This window comes from Aulonocara stuartgranti (genome assembly GCF_965226115.1).
Source record: "Aulonocara stuartgranti genome assembly, chromosome: 14".
In the NCBI taxonomy this organism is placed as follows: domain Eukaryota; kingdom Metazoa; phylum Chordata; class Actinopteri; order Cichliformes; family Cichlidae; genus Aulonocara; species Aulonocara stuartgranti.
Window position 1 is genome coordinate 8105715 of NC_138950.1, and position 18383 is coordinate 8124097.

The 18383-nt window shown below is 38.5% G+C and overlaps 1 protein-coding gene across 1 annotated transcript; it reads right to left on the reverse strand.

Moving 5' to 3' along the window:
* Positions 1-14689: 14689 nt before the first annotated feature.
* On the reverse strand, positions 14690-16324 carry fam181b (family with sequence similarity 181 member B; the record flags this gene model as incomplete). The annotated part of the gene is given in 3 exon segments (XM_082503868.1): positions 14690-16221; positions 16224-16291; positions 16293-16324. Coding segments are annotated over 3 exon segments (1230 nt in total). The 3' UTR covers positions 14690-15091.
* Positions 16325-18383: the final 2059 nt, after the last annotated feature.

Sequence of the window (18383 nt, forward strand, 5' to 3'; positions counted from 1 at the left end):
TGGTTTTTATTTTGTTTTTCATTGCATGTCAACCAACTGACACAGTACATTTCTGTAATACGGTTCAGCCTTTCATTGTTATTAATTTACCGTTTCATCTTCAAGCATCTCTCCGAATCTATTTAATTCAGGGAGAGGTATGTTCATTTCCCCTGCCCTCCTTGCATTTATCAGACAAGGAGTGATACCAGCGAATCCCATTGTAGTTTTAAAATAGTCCTTAATTAAAACCCAACACAATTCGATTAAGATGAGCTTAAGATTCATGTATGTTAATTACAAAATTAAAAAGTAAGTAAGCATTATGTGCAAAAAAGCCCTTTTGTCCTATTCTGTTATCACTATTTGTGCTTTGTTCTGGAAACATTAAATGTCACGATAACACCTACACATACGAGACAGTCAATGTGCAAATATCACAACTTCAAGTACAGGATGTGCCACAACAAAGAGCTCCCTGGTGTTATCATTTGGAAAATATCCTCTTTATAAAACTGACATTTACCAACATAACAGCATTTTACTTCCAAATCAGCTAAAACAGTAGTGGAATTCAAATATTTATTCTAGTTTAAAAAGTAAACTGTTTCCTCAGGTAAAAATGTGTTTATAACAGTAAAGTATGTTCAGCCTCACCTTTGACCTTGCCTGCCTGCCAGCCAGAATACACCCATCACAGTGTAGTTATTCTCCTTTATCCATGAATGGCAGCTGCGCAGTGTGTCCACAGTTCACTATATGTTAAATGTCACATTTTGCACTGAAGTGTTGTGTCATTATTCCTGAATAGCATGAATTTAACATGCAGCAAAGGGTGATGTAAAAAGTGACTCGCTGTGAACAGTGAAGTGGTTAAATGAACGCGCCACACTGCCGAGGTCACACGAAAGTGGTACAAAAGCATCTACTGGCCAACAGATGGTGTCCCGCTGCCGATGGTATAAAAGCGGTGGCGGTGATAGACTGCATTTTAATGTAATGTTAGTTCTAGATTGTTATGTTCTTTGCTGCATAAAAATGGCTTTCAGTAGAGCTTTAAATTTGATGTCACACCTGGCTGTAGTGTAAAACTCGTTTTAGTTTCATTCATAATTATGAAATATTTTGCCTCATTTATTAAATGTTTGCAATACACATAGTTGGGCAAAAAGCTTTGTAATGAGATGAGAGATACATTTAAAGAGAAAGAGTTCTCTGCAGTAGTTTAACCGTTGCTCAGATGGAAATTATCCGATTAATAAAAGGTAAGTCGTCAGCATCATTATAATGCTGGCTGCCACTATAATTTTGTTGTACATGTACAATTATCAATATTCTATTCTGTTCTATTTCAAGTAAAGACGCAAAGATTGAAGGAGACAAATCTCACAGGGTTTGTGGACAGTAGATGGCTGTTAGTTGGCTGGCTTTACTGGAATAAAACTATGCTGGAATAATAATATACTGAAGTATAACTAACAGTGTCACCCAGTATTCACTGTAAATTAAATATGCATAGCTAGGCTAATTCAAGCTGCACTAATTAACATATTTAAGACAAACATATTTCCAGATTCCTAAATTCAACAACCTTTAAGAAACTAGAGTTCAAACTACTTTAAATAGATAGAAAAAGAACAAAGGGATTGCACAAATCCACTCTGTTAACCAACTGTCAAACAAAGAAACTCATTATTCTTCTCCTGAAGATCAGGAAAAGTACTCGAACCTGAAATCCATCTTTCTTTATTAGGCTGCTCATCACCCAGTTTCAGGCTCTTTCTCCCTCCTTCAGGATTTTATTAATAGAAACAGTAAAGGATTCCCTTTCAAGCTTCCTTCTTCTCGACATCTAGCTCCAGCTGAAAACAAAGACATGAAATAAATCTGCTCCACCATTAGTGCTTTTAATTATGTGGATCCAAAACACGTTGGAGTTTTTCTTTCTGCGGTGTGATAAGATTTCCAAAAAAACGGAGACGTTATGAGAAAATGTTGCATTACTTGAAGGTTATGTTGCAAATATGCCCCAATTTTAAGAGCAATGCAAGTGGCCTGGGCCATTAGGTTAATTTAGGATGTTTCTTTAATGCTCCAGTTTTTTTCCCTTAATACTGAAAGACATTTCAATCATTCCTGAACTGGTTCCTATGCATTATTTTGTTAAACTGTTTAAAAGACTCGTCCCCTGGCAAGTAGTTTTCCTCCACTTCTTTTAATTCACATTGGGACATACTGCCTAGTTTATAACAACAAACATTGTAAACATAAACCATCATGCAGTCCTTTTTACCTTGAGCTGTTACGCCACTTTGTTTCTGCGTCTATCAGCGATAGACAGACAAATTGAAATTCGTTTCGGCAGCCCACGGCTCTTCTCTTCATATTTGTATTATATTTACCCTTAACATACACCAGCAGCTCTATTCAGCCACTGTTTTGCAATCAATAAAAAGTCCCCAGGAAATTAATTAATAAAGTCAAAGCTGGGGTTGTTTTAAGTTCAGCCTTACCTGACTAGAATTAAGTAGCTTAGGTGAGTCAGAGCTCTCAGTTTGTTCCGTAGATAGAGATGCTGTGGGCAAATATATATTTATGAAGGCAGAAAGAACTCATAATTTGGTGTTAGAGTTCAGTTGGGGAGTCAGAAAAACTTCTGTTGGAGTAAGTGTTTAGCCTATTAATGAGGTGGTTTGTTTTAAAGAAGAAAGCACAAATTCTCAGTAAATTATTTACCATGTTGTTTACCCGGAAATGTTATAAATATACATATTTTCCATTTGTTTGCTTTAAGCCAAGAAATGATAAAGTCTTACATTAAACTTATGAGTTCAATTAGTTGAACTAAATCGGTCACAATACCTGAGACATGATAATCGCTTTATCTTTTGTGACTTATGCCAGCTCAGAACAAGCAGATTTCCACAATAAGAAATATTAATAGATTGTGTTTTATTTATTTATTTATTTGCAGTCTGCCCACAGATCAGACAATGCAGTACAATAATTCTTTCACATTTACAGTATAACTCACACCTGTGCGCCTCAACTAACTCGCGATAGGTGAAAATGCTCGATAAATATGCCACTTTGGACTCTCTGCTGTGTGCTCGTTTATGTCAGCTTTTCTGCATTGACACATTCCTCAGCTTTCGCTCTAATATCTTAAATTAGAGCAGCTCACACTGTGCTATGCTTCCTCCTCTGAACAAAGAGGACACACGCTGACCTTCTCACTGTGTTCACTATCATAACGCAGTCTGAAAAGGTCACAGAAGACTACACTCATACTGATGATATTTGTCCTGATTGATAGAATTAGAGCTTACATGAAGCTAAAATGCTGTAGAGTGCTTAATGAGAAGAGATTACTATAAAAAAGACTGCTATCATGTAGATAAAAATAAAAAAATCAACTGTTCTCCATTAAGAGAATGACTTTTGCAGTTGTATGTTTTGTAAAATGCATTGCTCTGCATGTGAATATTTCACTTGGAAACCAGCAGGTAGACCTCGACCGAAGCGTGAATGTGGCATTGTTTGTATGCAGATTTGCATTTCGGTGTTAATGTCAATAGAACACATTAATGAGTCCTCGTGTTGAGGATCAGAATCTATTGATTGGAGCTCCAATTTGATTAAATATTTGACTCATTAACAGGTTGGGGTTGGAGGTTTATTGATGAATCCATCATTATGCTGCTGCGCATGCAAATCAATCCTTACATTTACTTTTACAGCCAATCATCACACCTTGAACCTAGTGCACAGGTTCATGTGAAGTAGTTGGCTTTGCATAAGCTACAAAGCTGTGCATAATTGTACCATTTTTATAGAGTGCAGGCATTAGAGCAAGAGGTAAAACAGTGGGATGACCCACTAAGTTATACTCGCTTTATCCTGCAGTGGGTTATGAGGGGCTACCATCTATCCCAGCTGATATTGGTCAGTTGGTAGTGTACACCCTGAATCAATCACCAGGCTATTGCAGGGCTGAAGAGCAGAGCGTTACTTGTAACGTGTTACTGTAATCTGATTACTTTTTTCAAGTAACGAGTAAAGAAAGGGATTACTATTGCAAAACGGTAATTAGATTACCGTTACTTTCCCGTAGGAACGCTGTGTTACTGCATTACTAAAACCGTGATTTTTTTTTTTTGCGAGAATGTCTCATGACAGTGACGTAAGCGAGTGTGACTTTCGTGACAACAGCTGTGTGCAGATCAACAATGGATAATATAATGAGTGCGGGAGAGAGTATGAGCGTGCAGCGTTTAAAGCGTGGAAGTACTGTCCTTACTTTGAGTTTGATTCCATAAAAAGTGACAAAAACATTAGTGTCCGTTGTGCGTGGGAAGAAAACTTCTTTTTACAGAGAAAAAAACCCCTAAACAAGCACCGAGTGCGCAATGACGTAATTGGAAATTCACAGAGAAACTCGCGGATTCTTCCACTGACCGCGGCACACCTGCACCAGGGTAAACCTCCGCCTACCCCACTCCTGCTTTACAGGTGAAAATAGAGCAAAAGGAACTCTAGTCTTTGACTTTATTTATTTTCTTCTGTGTTTTACTTGCATCTATTTGAAAGAGTGAGTGTAAACACAAAAAATATTTTATTTTATGTGCTGGAATGTGCAGAAAATAGGTTTAAATGTTAAACAAATTTCTTCAAGTCAGAGAATGTTGCATATAATTTAATTTTTGCTTGATGCATAAAGTTAAAAGATTAAAACTGATAAAACAAGTTAAAAAAAGAGACTTTTCCATTTGATTACATTTTGTATGATGGATTATGCAGAAAAAGTAGAATTGGGCTGAAAGATCTATCACTTTATCACCTATTCAGGTTGTAAATCTTGTTTTTAAAAAGTAACTAAGTAACTAAGTAACTAATTACTTTTGAAAATAAGTGATCAGTAAAGTAACGGGATTACTTTTGGGGGGAAGTAATCAGTATTTAGTTACTGATTATTTTTTTCAAGTAACTTGACCAACACTGCTGAAGAGACAGACAATCAACATTCCCGCCCCTACATTTATGCCAATCAGGGCAGTCAGGGCACACAGACGAAAACTGAGAAAAGGGAAAACGTGAAAGCTCCACACAGACAAAGAGTAATAACAGGTATAATAACATACAGCTAATCTTGTTGGTTTGTGTACTCTGAGTGAGCATATTGTGGGGGTTAAATAGTAGAGTGTACAACAAAGAAGAGGAATACAGTAAAACATGAAAATTCACCTGTAGAGAATGTGAGTGCAGCTAGTCAAACAGCTGTTAGTCATTTGTCTTTGTATGGTCAATGAACCAGTATTGAATGCAGCTGCTCGAGAGGATTTCACCTATTACAAACATCTGCTTTGGAGATGCAAGCCAGCACGGTTTCAGTGAAAGTTTGAGATATTTGCAAACTTCTGAGAGGATGTGATCATGCACATGCATTCCTGCATGGGAAGAAATTCTACTTGTTAGATTTTTCTGCTGAAAACAGAAATAAGATAAATGCTGTTAATTTTATTTTTTCACACACATAGACACACAGAGAGACACAAGCGTCACAGACAAAATAGATTCTCTTGCGATCTGTATTCCACAGCACAGAGCACTTAGAAGCACGTCTTTCCAACATGTAATTGTGTTGTCGGAAACTAGTAATAATTATTGATATCGCTGGAGAATAGGCTGGCATTTGGAAAGCCTAGAATTATTTTTCGGCGGAAGGCTAATGGAACAATTTACCAGACGAGGGAAAATAAGAGAAAAAAATTTCAGCTTGTCTATATGAATTCTCTGGCCCCAGAAATACAATCAGTAGATGCAGACATATCTCATGGGACAGAGATGCTAATGGACCCTTGATATACATACATTACCATATCACAAACGTGAACAAGGACATAAAGAGGCATGGTGTCTTTATAATTTCATTGCTTTATCACTGACTGCATGGAAATAGTGATTGGGTAAATGTTACTGAGTACTGGAAGACACATTGTTACTTTCATATGATGCAAACAGAGCAAAATATCTACAGAACCTTATTGGATATCTAAATGTTGTCAGAATTGATGGAAAACTAACTTATAGGAATGACTTTGGCCAACTTGCTAATAAGGAATAATCTATTCCTTGTGTTTTTGGATGAAAAATTTATTGCATCAGGCGCACTTCACAACAACAGCTGTTTAAGCTTCATTTAAAGATTTGATTTTAAAGCAGGGCCTATGCAGATGGACATTATAGTCCCCAATATCATAAAAGCTTGTTGTGTAACTTCAGTCTCTACTAAACCATTCACTTTCAGTTGGAGTAAAATATCTACTCACAATGGTCAAGAAAAGTGAAATCTTTCCTGCAGCTGTAACACATGCCCAAATTACAAAAACACACTCAAACTCATTATTCAGAGCTTTTTTTTTTCTTTCTTTTTTTTTTTTTTTAAATGTTTGCTTCTAAATTGTTGGGCTAAATTGCCTAATTTCTGAAATGTGTTTAACAGTGTAAATTATGTACTTCACCACTAGACTGGAAATATCCTATTACTACCATATTTGTGGCTGTTGCAGTGACCTGATTTTTCCTGAAGGATCGGTAAATTTGATCGTACTTTCCTGAAGGAACTGTTATGCGTCATACCAAAAGATGAAAGATCTTACGAGGGAGATCACAAAGGAAATTGAAACAACATTTGATACCCTGCAACTTCTTATAAATCCTATAAATTATTTGAGCTAATTCCGCTTTCATCTTTCATTGCACTTTTAAAGTTTACAGAAATGTGCGGATTTCAAATGAGACACAACAACGTGTCACAAGAAGGAGTTCTCGCTCTCGCTCTCTCTCTCGCCGTCACTGTCTCTCCATGGGCAAACATCAAACATTTCCAGCAACCAAACAGCAGATAAACAGTTCATTAAAAACAGGGGCGTGCCATCACTCACAGAATTGCAGCGCTCTACCTGCACCCAGATGCACAACACATACCAGACAAGCAAACAGTCCGCTCAGCCAAGCACACGCCTGGACAGAACAATTTCTTGGACATTAGTCAGATCATCTAAACAAATGAGGGGCTCAAAGAAAAAGAGAGAGAGAGCAGGAGAGAGATAGAGAATCTGTCATAACATGAAAGAACAATAACGAGCTGGAATATGATTTATGCTGGCTGGTTCTGAATGATTTATGCTACTACAATACTGTCAATTGATTCGTTAATTTAACACATTTGCATTGTTGTGAAAAAGACAGAACCCGCTATAAAGCGTACAAGTACTGGAGGCTTTTGATGATTATGTTCAGTTTTCACCAGCTTGCAGTACCTTTTTGCTTCAGTTGATTCGTGCCTTGTTTATTTATTTTCTTTCTTTCTTTCTTTTTTTTGTCAAGGGAAGAAAGAAAAACTCGGAGCCATTTAGTGGACAAGAAGACCCAAGGTATTTTGATGCTCTGTAATTGGGTTGGCTTGGAGATAAAGCTGAACAAACGGAGCAGCAGGAGCAGAACAAACAACTGTACGGACCGTGTGATCTTTGGTGACAGAGAGTCTCTCAGGTCAGCTCACAGAGGTGCTTTTTTTCTTTTCTATTGCTGATCTTGAAAAGTGTGAACAAAAGTGATTTGCTTTGACTGCCTTTGTTAACCACATCTGCTTAGTCAAGACAAAATTTGCTCAGCCTGCTCCCAGTGAATGGTTGACTAAATGGATAATTTGGTAGCTGGATAGCCATTAAATGGCAACTGGTAGATAGATAGTCATTACCAACATTACATGTCATTTTAGCACTCATTTAACACTTTATATTGTATTTTTTCCATTAAAAAAAAAAAAAGAATCTTTTTTGATGTAAATTTAACAGATTAATCAGGTCTAATGCCTTGCTCTGTACAAAAACTAATTTTTTCTTGGCCTGTTGTCCAACTTGTTATCAAATTTCATGGATGTTGCATTTAATAACAAACGGACATACAAAGATTGTAAACTTTGTATTGTCCAGGGAATTAAGCCTTTACATTTTTTAAGTTTTAGGCTTACCCCTTCATGCATGAATTATGACAACCTCAATCAGGATTTTTTCTTAAGTATTTTTATTCATCTTTAGGCATGAACAGATGAAAAAAATACTGAAGAAAAAAAATCCTGATTGAGGTTGCCATAATTCATGCATGACAGGGTTAAATAACAATAATTACAATGACACACATCATACATCTATAGTAACATTAAACCACCAGTGGGTGGCAGGGTGTGGAATGACACATCCTCCTGGTTTATGTGCAAGTATACCATCAACAATGACACAAATACAAGGAAACAGCCTTTGAATAGCTGTCCACTGTAGTGTCCACTATGCATGAAAGGGTTAATGTACTGACTCTTACTATATGCAGGATAATATTAAATTAAAGATCAACAACCGATATTACCAGCTGTAGTGTGGTGACTGTTGAAAGTATAAAGTCTTGAGGTTTGCTGGTCTTCAGCATCAGGTTTCGATGCATGGGTGTTATTGCAGCACTGTTTTATACCAAAAATCCTTTTTCAAGGTTTTGAGAACAGCCAAACGATGCTATGGGAATGACAAGACTAAAATAGATGTCCCCTAGATTTTTCCCGAAGATAAGTCTGGTATCAGTGAGTCTGCTGTCCTTCACCCCCTATTCCTCCCAAAGGGAAGGCTCTGGCAATTATGAGGGAATAAATCTGTGACAGGTAATGGGATTGTCTCTGCTTTTAAAGATTATTATGCTTCTCAGGGGATGTGCAGGTGGTATAATACAACTTGCTCTCCTTAGGATGATAGGCATATCATTTATATCTGCAGATCAGATCATGTCCTCAGTGTGATACAGGGAGCCCAAACAATGTACTCTCAACCTAACATCTTTGACCATTTTCACATGACAGTAGCCAGAGAGAAATTTTCTTTTAGAGGATGTTAAGAGTCATAAGTTGGAGAGATTATTTCTCTGAGGCAGTTAGACACGCTACAACTCAATAACTGAACAGCTCTGTGGGCCTTGTTGGCAGTCAGTTTTGATGATTTCACAAAGTAACATCTATTTTGAGGTGAGAATGTTACTCACGTTCGCACTTTGCATGAAGACAAGCAGAATTTGCACGAAGAAGTGTTATCGTGCCTTGTGCAATGACAGACTTGGCTACATTGCATTACCACAGAGGGTTATACATGTCCAGCCTTCAACAGAGGTGTTATGCAACAACCTTGTTTTTCAAATCTGCTACTTAAAGCCAGTAAAGGGATAATAATGGAAGAAAACACAGTTGTTGTTTTTTCTTTGTTCTGTGCTCTAAGGTGTTGGACACAAGCACAAATGGACTGCATTTCAGAGTAAAAACTGAACATGGCTGCAGGGTAAGTGACAACTTGCAGAGTCTCACAGCTAATTCTGTTAATTTTGCAATTGTGCCAATTATAACGAGTGGTCTTTTTATTGCTGAGAAGCTCTGAGTATTAATAACAAGGCCACAGAGGAATTACCTACTATTACTAAATAACTTTATAGCTGTAATCACATTTTGACCACCAGATATTGGTCATTGTGCCAAATCGGTTTGTCACTCCTGCTTTGTGCTGATGTCTGGATTTCAAATTGCCCCGAAAGACGATAATTAAGCATGAAAATGTTTCATTAACATTAGTTTAAACAGTGTTGTTTCTGTTTTGCTTGTCTTTTCCCCTTTGTTAGGAAGTAACAGAACATGTAGAGCCAGCCCATCAGGTAAACAATGTTAGTAAAGACACTTCACAGCTCATGCCGTTGCTGTATCTACATGGAATTTTATTTACACAGAGCTACTGAACATCGACTGCCACCTCAATTCATTTTCATACAGTTAACACCAACCTCTGCCGCACAGTGCTGGAGAACATCAGAGAAATAAAACAAACAGACAAATAAATAAATAACCAATTGTGATTTGTTTTATCTGGGAACACTCGGGTGAGGCAACACACAGAGTCTAGTTGCTTTGGACAGCTGTTTTAAAAGCAACATAGCTAATTGTTTGTACGTTTGAAGCTATCTTTATTCTAGCTGCTGCCCTGCTGTCTGTCTTTGAAGTCATTCGGAGCAATCGTACATCAATTTTAAGTGAATGTCTTATTTAGTTTATAAAGGAGTCTGTATTTCTCCTCATTAAGAGCAATTACAGCAGTTATCAAACTTTGCGTTTATTCCTGTTAACGGTGCATGGGCATGCTTTTTACCCGGAGGAAAATGATGAGATGGCTACGGGAATATGCCAAACCTGTCAAAATGTGTTTGGCGTATTTGGAAATGGCTAATGACCGTGTCTCCTGAGGTGGTGTTGGAGTAGCCCAGCAGTTACACCCTGCTGCTTCTCCCGTTTGCAATTATCAAAGACAGGAAATTAAGAAAGTTTGGGAAGCTAGTACACAGCAGGGAGCATTTGCCCAGTTTGGGTTATAAAATAACAATGTGGTGCTGTTGTTCACATTGTCAAAGATTTGGCGCAGAAGTAAAACTGATGAGTCTTGACCCATCAAGCAGAGTATGTGGTAGGACAACGTCAAGAAGGTTTTTTTGATATCCAGTTAGTAAAAAATCTAAAGTACATCCACATCTGTTTTTTCTTTTTTCTTTCAACCTGTCATCCTTTGCTTTTAATAGTGACTGAAATACAGGAGCAGAAACTGACGCAACAAGGGTGACATCAGTAAGTGTTTACTGACCACAAACACATACCTTGAATAATTCAGGGGGCCAAGAGCTGGACAGGCCCTTGGAAAATACCCAGGATATTCATTGTATTAAAGCTTCTGTTTAGCTGTTGTCAAGAGCCACAAAATCTCTAGCTGTGACTCTGATGGAGCGTGACCAACTATGAGTGGGGAAACCTGAGGAAATTGCTTGGCTAAAACATGCTATGGATACTTAGCTCCCCCAAGCGTGACCCGACTTAGATGGATGGATGGGTTGTTCAATGTGAAAGGGACTCAACAAGTAACACACACGCACATAGACGTGTATGTGTGTGTGTGTATATATGGAGTTAATTAGTAGTGCAATATTTTGTGTTTATTCTGTGTTAATTATTAAGACATGAGAAAAAACACCAAGCCATAATTGCATTTACTAAAGTGACGCTATCATGTAGCTTTTCTGCAGCCTCTTGACAGCCCAGGTTTTAAGTGAAAGGTCAAAACAGCAGCAGCAGATATCAAAATCTGTCATCTGAGCAGGGAGTTGATTTTTGATTGATATTTATCAGTGTGAGAGTTTTGTCTTTCAATATGAGTAGCATCTGCTGGCGATGAAGAATTTTGAGGCAGTATTGTCTTTAATCTAGCCAGGACTTTTGTCAGCTGCACAGCTTGCAATTGTTATCACACTGACAAAAACACAGAGATGTAAGCAAGCATACCCACAACACCCTCGAGGTAGAAAACAGTGCGTCAGAGCTACTGAAAATGAATGCAGACTTAAATGGAAAGCGGTGAGACATGACATGCATATGGAAATAAATATACTGTGCTGAAAGCAAACCACTGTTTTGTTTAATCTTACAACATGGACAAAAAGGGGGTCAGGCAGGGATTTCCCATGAGTTAAAATGAATGTTAACTGATCACTTGTCTTTTCGGTAGATATATATTCATTTGTTTTTATTTGCATAAACACTAGTTACCCTCTATTTCTTGATTGACACTCCTCGTATGTGTACGTAAACCTGTTTCTGATTGTAATTCTAACTGCTCCCGCCGGTTGAGCACTTGCAAAATAAGATGTGAGAACTGCAGGGCGTACTGTGAAGAGATCTCTCAGCACTGACCTTGTTTACAATCCTTAAAGAACTTGCAGCATGATGCCCTTGAAAAGATGGGAAGCAGCCTACAACATGCTTTGTGATAAAATAGCATTTCCAAATTTAAGGATTCAAAGTTCAGTTTGTTGCAGGCAAAAGATCTATTTGAAGACTTAGAAAGGAAATCTTTGGAAGAATGAATACATCAGTGGCTCTCTGTACTGGTAATAGAAAGGCACTTGTTGACATTGAAATATAGAGGGGCTTTTAAAGATATAGTACTTTGCATTTGAGAGAAATGTCAAATAAATATGTAATATTTACAAGCAAATAGGGTATAACCTGATACGAGGAGCGATTCTCAGTTAATTTCATCTAGCATTTTTTTTAACATAATTTGTAAAACTTAAAATTATTTTAAGATAACGGTGATGCTTCAGCAACCTACATGGAAAGTCTTACTATTACAGTATTTATTTGCCCTCAGTTGTAAACATGCAATGGTTATTCTGTGAGTGACAAAAGTTGTCATGGAGAGGGGTAAAAAAGGCTCGTGAATACCATCTTCCACAGTGCTTTCAGCCTTGTGGTGTTAACAAGACACGAGGACAAGCTGTGAAAGGTCAGTGAGAGGGCAAACATGGAAGTAGATTCTCAATTTCCAGTGTTGCACAGACGTTATTGTGCACACTGGAAATTGAACTTCTGCAGTAGGGTTTTCTTCAATACAGATTCTGTTGAGTTCATATGTGTGCATGCACTTGACATTATGAGCTCCTGTATTTTTGTTTTTCCTTTTTGCATCAAAGGACCTCACACGCCATGCTAGATAATCTGCTGATTGTTATTTCGTTTACCAAGATATCTGCCTCTTGGTATTCAGGTCAGAACTAACACAGATCTTGTTAATCCCTTTGACAAACATTGCTACTCCTGTGTGCCACAAATGAAAGCGAGGCTTTCAGCAGTGGCTCCATCATCAGCGGGGTCTAATCTGAATGTATCAGTTGATGTTAACTCAGAGACAGAAAATCCATATGCCTTCTGTGAGCATAGTTTGCTGTATTGCAAGTTGCCAGATATTGTTTTTCCCCACGGCAGGGGGTAATGTTGACCAGTTTCCAATAAACCTAACTGGCAGGAGGTAAAACAAAAGACTGGCAGACAATGTTAGCTTCATAGCAGAGGGTGCATTACAATGGATATATGCACCATAATTGTTTATGCTTACAGCATCTTATTGGTGGTGAGTGAGGATTCTTTTAAACCAAAAATGAAAAAAGACCAAGAAATTAAAAAATTACTTTACAACTATTCATTCCAGTGCAGCTTACTAAATCATGACAGATTCATTTTATGAGCAGGTGTGTGCAGAACAACTCAGCTTAAGAGGCTAGAATTACATTCATAATGCCATATATCATTGGTGTCTGGATGGGAGTGGTGGACACTGGGTTTTCAACAGAACAATACTGCCATCTAGCGCAATTGCTAAATACCTGCTTACAGACCGAAGACATATTTTTGATTTTGAAAATTGAGAAAATGAGTCCACTGTGGTCAGTAAACTGGGGTTAATTGTGTCCAAACCTTGTACTCGATCTAAGCTGCCAAGAGGTGAATATCTTTTACATGTGTGTACATGTAAAGAGTGTGACAGAGACCAGAGCTGAGACAGATTGTGCATGGTTACTGAAGTAAAAATAAATCAGTAATTGTGCTTAAAAAATATGGGGGCAAAATGAGTAAAGAAAAAAGTTTAAGAACTTTCCTTGACTTCAAATTCATCTCTCGCCTTGCACTGAAATGCCTCAATGTCACGGCAAAACTTTTATTGGGTCCTCGAAAACAATCTTGAGTAATTGCAGTTCTGTCTCTAGTATTTGTGACCCCAGAACAACAAGGATGTTCAAGTTCTATTAAAGAACGCTCAGGTTTGCAGACCCTAGAGTTCCGCTATGGTTTACAGGACCCTCGAAGTCACCATTTTTCATGACACAATTTCATATTAAATCTTGTTTGTTTTTTTTTCAACCCCTGTCATTTCATGCAGACTCTAGGGTGATACTTCAAGACAAATGTCTGGGCCGGGATGAGGTTCGATGTTAGAATGCAAATGAATGAACCTTTAGCAGCCAGCAGAGGGGGTTAAAGCTGTATACCATTAAGAGGATTCTGGCATTCAAATCTCCAGAGACCTCCTTTGCAAAGGTTATGCTTTAAAGGGTTTCAAGATTAAATCGCCAGTCAACTTGAACTAAACATATGGGCAAAATGACAATATTTAGATATTTTTCCACCTAATGTTCCAGTGCAGTGGTAGTGCAAAGTAATCAGTGTTACATGTTTAGTAATTGTGTTAACTTCAAAATCACAAAGGTAAAGTGAAGCTTTTCATAGGTTTTATTATTTTCTGTCAACAAAATGTAGCACATAGTTTTTCCAAGCATCTGCCCCAGAAGAATTGTAAAAATGCACCATGCAGCAAAGTGTGTGTATTTTTATACAGATTAACTCTGTTATATTTTACAAACATACATCTTCAGTCATGGACGTTTTATGCTTTGTATCCTCATTTCTTCATGATAATTAAACCTCGCCTTCCACAATGAGCACAACCAGACACAGTAATAAAGGCCAGCTTTATTTCCTCTTATTACAATAGCTAGATACATTAAAGGCTTTTCCACAGACAAAAGGGCACAAGTGAAATTCTTCCAGCTGAAAATAACTTCAGAGCTATAAAACTTCATCAAGCAAACACGGCATCAGACATTACTGTTTGAAAATTAAAATTAGTAGTCCCTTTTATGTTGCTGCACAGAAATGTTACTAGCAGGAAAAGTGCTCCATTTGTTTTGTCAAACAGTCCTATGATATATAAAAAACAAACAAAAAGAGATGCTTTGTGGACTAAACCAACAAGTATTTGTGCTGCTTGTGTGATTATTTTTGTAAAATATATAAATGTTATAATCTGTAGTCTGATTTGCACATTCTCAAGTGGACAACTTAACTAAAGCAACAGCATAGCCAGAATCAAATGCATTTTCATCGATTGCAATATAAATTGCCTGAGAGAGACGCAATCATATACATGTGTGAAGCTTTTTATCACAAGTGGAAAAACTATGAGTGAAAGAAGCACTTGGTATCCAGTTACTTTTTTTTCCGGAAGTAATTGCATGACACACTTTGTTGAGTAGGGATGATACTACGTGTTTTCCAGTTGCAACACTGCTTTCACAACAAACCTGATATGATAAACTACTGTTAAACATAATTATCTGCATATTATAAGCCAAAAGAATTGTCAGCCTCTCATAGAGATGAATAATTAGCCCTGTTATAACCACCAGTTAAATCGTAGGTGACCTGAGGTATGGGGCAGTCTGCGAAGAAGTTTGGAAAGGCTAAAGTGCACAGCGCATTGTCTTCTATGGGCCCCGTAGCACCCTCAGACTGACAGTAGACAGGAGGCTGGGCTGGGCCTGTACGCATACTCTCCCCTACTTTTTTAGAGGGTCCTGAGCAGCTAGTCCAGGGTTCCGAGTAGAGGAGGCCACCAACTAAATGATGAGTATCGTAGGAAGCTGGATCTGGCCCTCCCAACTCTGGCTGCACCCGGAGAGGCATGCCTTGATAAATATCCTGATCGCTGACCATGTTGCAGTAATCGGGCCCCAAGAGCTCAAAGAACTCTGTAGCCTCTGGATTGCCTCGCTCCAAGTCCTTCAGCGTCATTCCAGATGTTGAACTGACTTTGGAGCAATTAGCAGGCTCGGTAAAGAAAGAAGGGGGCAGGTTGCGATGCCTCAGCGGTGGTTTCTTGGGTTTTTCACCCCTTATATCCTTCACAGGGCTGAAGAGAGCTGCCAAGCTTTTGCTCTGCAAGTTGGCCTGAACACCATCACGCTTAGGTAGAGTTTTGCTCTGCAAAGTGCTTGGCTGAGTCAGTGGAGAACCCTGTCTTTTTACTGGGGGCTCTGCAGCATTTCCTGGTGTTATAATGCCAGTGCACCTTTTGATCTGCTTTTGCAGATACTTCCGGTGGTTGACTTTCCTTTTAGATTTCACTGGCTTGTCCAGAGCTAGCTTGATATTGCTGGAGGCTGAGTCTATGAAACTCAACAAATCCCTCGTCGTCTCTTTGTAGTCCTCATCATTTTCTGTCTCACCCAGGAGACTTCCATCAAGACTTTTTTCCACATCATACTCCATCACAGAGCCAGGGAAGCAGAAATTCATGAACTGAGGGTTCATGATTGCAGTCTGAACAGCCATTACTCTGTTGAGCCCAGCAGCTACACCTGTGGCATCCACTGTGATCCTTGAACCCAAAATTTCTTCACAGCATGCCCTTTTTCCTCTGATAAAAACTTGGTCCTGATGCTGCTCATGAAGTTCCTGTAAACATTCCAGAGTAGAAGTGACGCGCTCTGAGGAAAGTAAGGAGATCTTTCGGGGGGCTGGACAAATGATGTCAGAACATCAAAGAGGAGGGGCAATGGGACCGCTGGACTTAACTCTTTGCTTGTGCCCGACCACCTGCATCTAAGAGGGATTTGTCTGAAATTCCCTGCTGAGCCGAGGACAATAACCTCTGTCAGAACTCTCCCCCTCTAGTTTAACTGTTTGTGTGTGCTCTGAACCAAAAAAGCTTTCATGAAACTCGAGGATATTACTGTTACAGTGAGAAGGGGAAAAAAACATGGTGGATAGAGTACGGAGGCAGAAATGTAATACAAAATGATCTCTGTTAGACTTAAACAACCATATCCTCCTTTGTTACGTTCATGACTATCAAACAAACTACGCTTAAACCCCCCCCAAACAAAGAAAAAATGTAAATAACTTTCAAATCCTCAACTAGCCGACACCATTGTTCACACGTTCCTCTCGTCTTTCTCCAAACACTAAAATAAAAAAGGAAAAATATACTAATATTTTTGTTTCCTGTGTGGATACCCAAATAAAAATGTATTTATAATCTTAATTTTCATTTAGGCACAGGGACAAACAGCTAGCACATCACAACATTACAGTACAGGGAAAGTTTTGGGGGGGTTTTTTGTCTGTGGGAAAATCTAAGCGTCTAAACAGATGCCACAATATGGGAGAATCTTCCCAACTGCTTGCTTGTGTCTTAATCTGCTCATGGCAAAAGTTGATTTCTAGTGCATTCCCAGGCCAGTGGGAATTTCTGCCCTGGCCTGACAACTATTATGGGCTGCCTTTGACATAAAGCCCTACAGGGTCTAAATAGCCTCTATTCTTCGCGCAGCACTGAAAGGGAGCTTTGTGCCAGAGATTCATTAAATTGCACCTCACAGCCCCTTCGTAAAATGGGTCTCAATAATGAACAGTCGATTTAACTAGAAAAGCTGCCGGAGCTGTTAAATTAAAGGGGAATAAAGTGCAGTTCAGGCTTAGTGTGCCAGAAGAAATGTTGACCTTAAGAAATCCTGGGTATGAAACTTCTGTTGTAAACAATAACGTATTTACAGGAAGTTTCTTGGCCAGCAGTGAATACAATGGAGGATGTGTCCAAGAGCCAGATTGTTAAGTTGCCAGCACTTATCAGAATTTAAGTGGAATTTATTTTTTTTTTGGAGTGATCAAATTGGCAGCCACTTTTTCACCCTGCTTATATTTTTCAGTATTTCGGTTTACAAGGCAATGCAGCAGTTTCTATCTGGCACATCCTTGAATCACTTTAAAGCTTCATTAATTATTTGAAGTGATGCTGAGGCGCATAACTGAAAAGGTAACAAGTGAAGATCCTTCCTCTTTCAGAAGATCCATTTGAGGTGAAGCGGTGACTCATTAGGGTTTTTGAGACATGAAAAAGTCTAAAGTGGTGGCAAATTCTTTCTTATGGTAATTCCAGGGAGAAAAGGGCCAGTGATACTGATAGCACTAATTATCTGTAGCCACACAACACAAATCAAGAAGAAAAAAATATTAGAACAGCAGGTGGATACAAAACAAAGACTATCTTACTTGTTATACAACTGCCAACTATGTGAAAAAAAACAAGAACTTGTGAAGTGCATGAGCAATTTCATCCGTTTCCATAAATCTTTCAAAATAAATGTCCAAAAAAGTTTACATTTATCTTAAAAACAGGGGGGAAACAGCTGCAGCCTTATCAGGGCATCACATGCATTCAGTGCAGGGGCTTTTAATGCCTGCCCAAACCGATTTTGTCTCCTCTCTTTGCTAACGGCACAGTTTTGGCAAAGTGACATCATCACAGTCATGGCAGCTATATCCCCCTTTTTTTCCAAGTCGGGGGGTCTTGGCTTTTGTGCTGGTGGGTCATTCACATGACAGAGCCTGACGCACAGATCCCGGAAACAAGTTTCTATTGTTGAATAAAGGCTGAGAGGGTGAGAGGGGATGGGGCTGGAGCAGAGCAGCTCAAAAAGTTGTGTGTGTGTGTGTGTGTGTGTGTGTGTGTGTGTGTGTGTGTGTGTGTGTGTCCTTTAATATACCAAGATTTAGAGACAAATTATTAAACCACTGAACTTTAATACGGGAGGAAGATAAATTTCCTAAAACACACAAGTTGTTCCGTATTGCTGAGATATTGTTAAACATTACCACCACA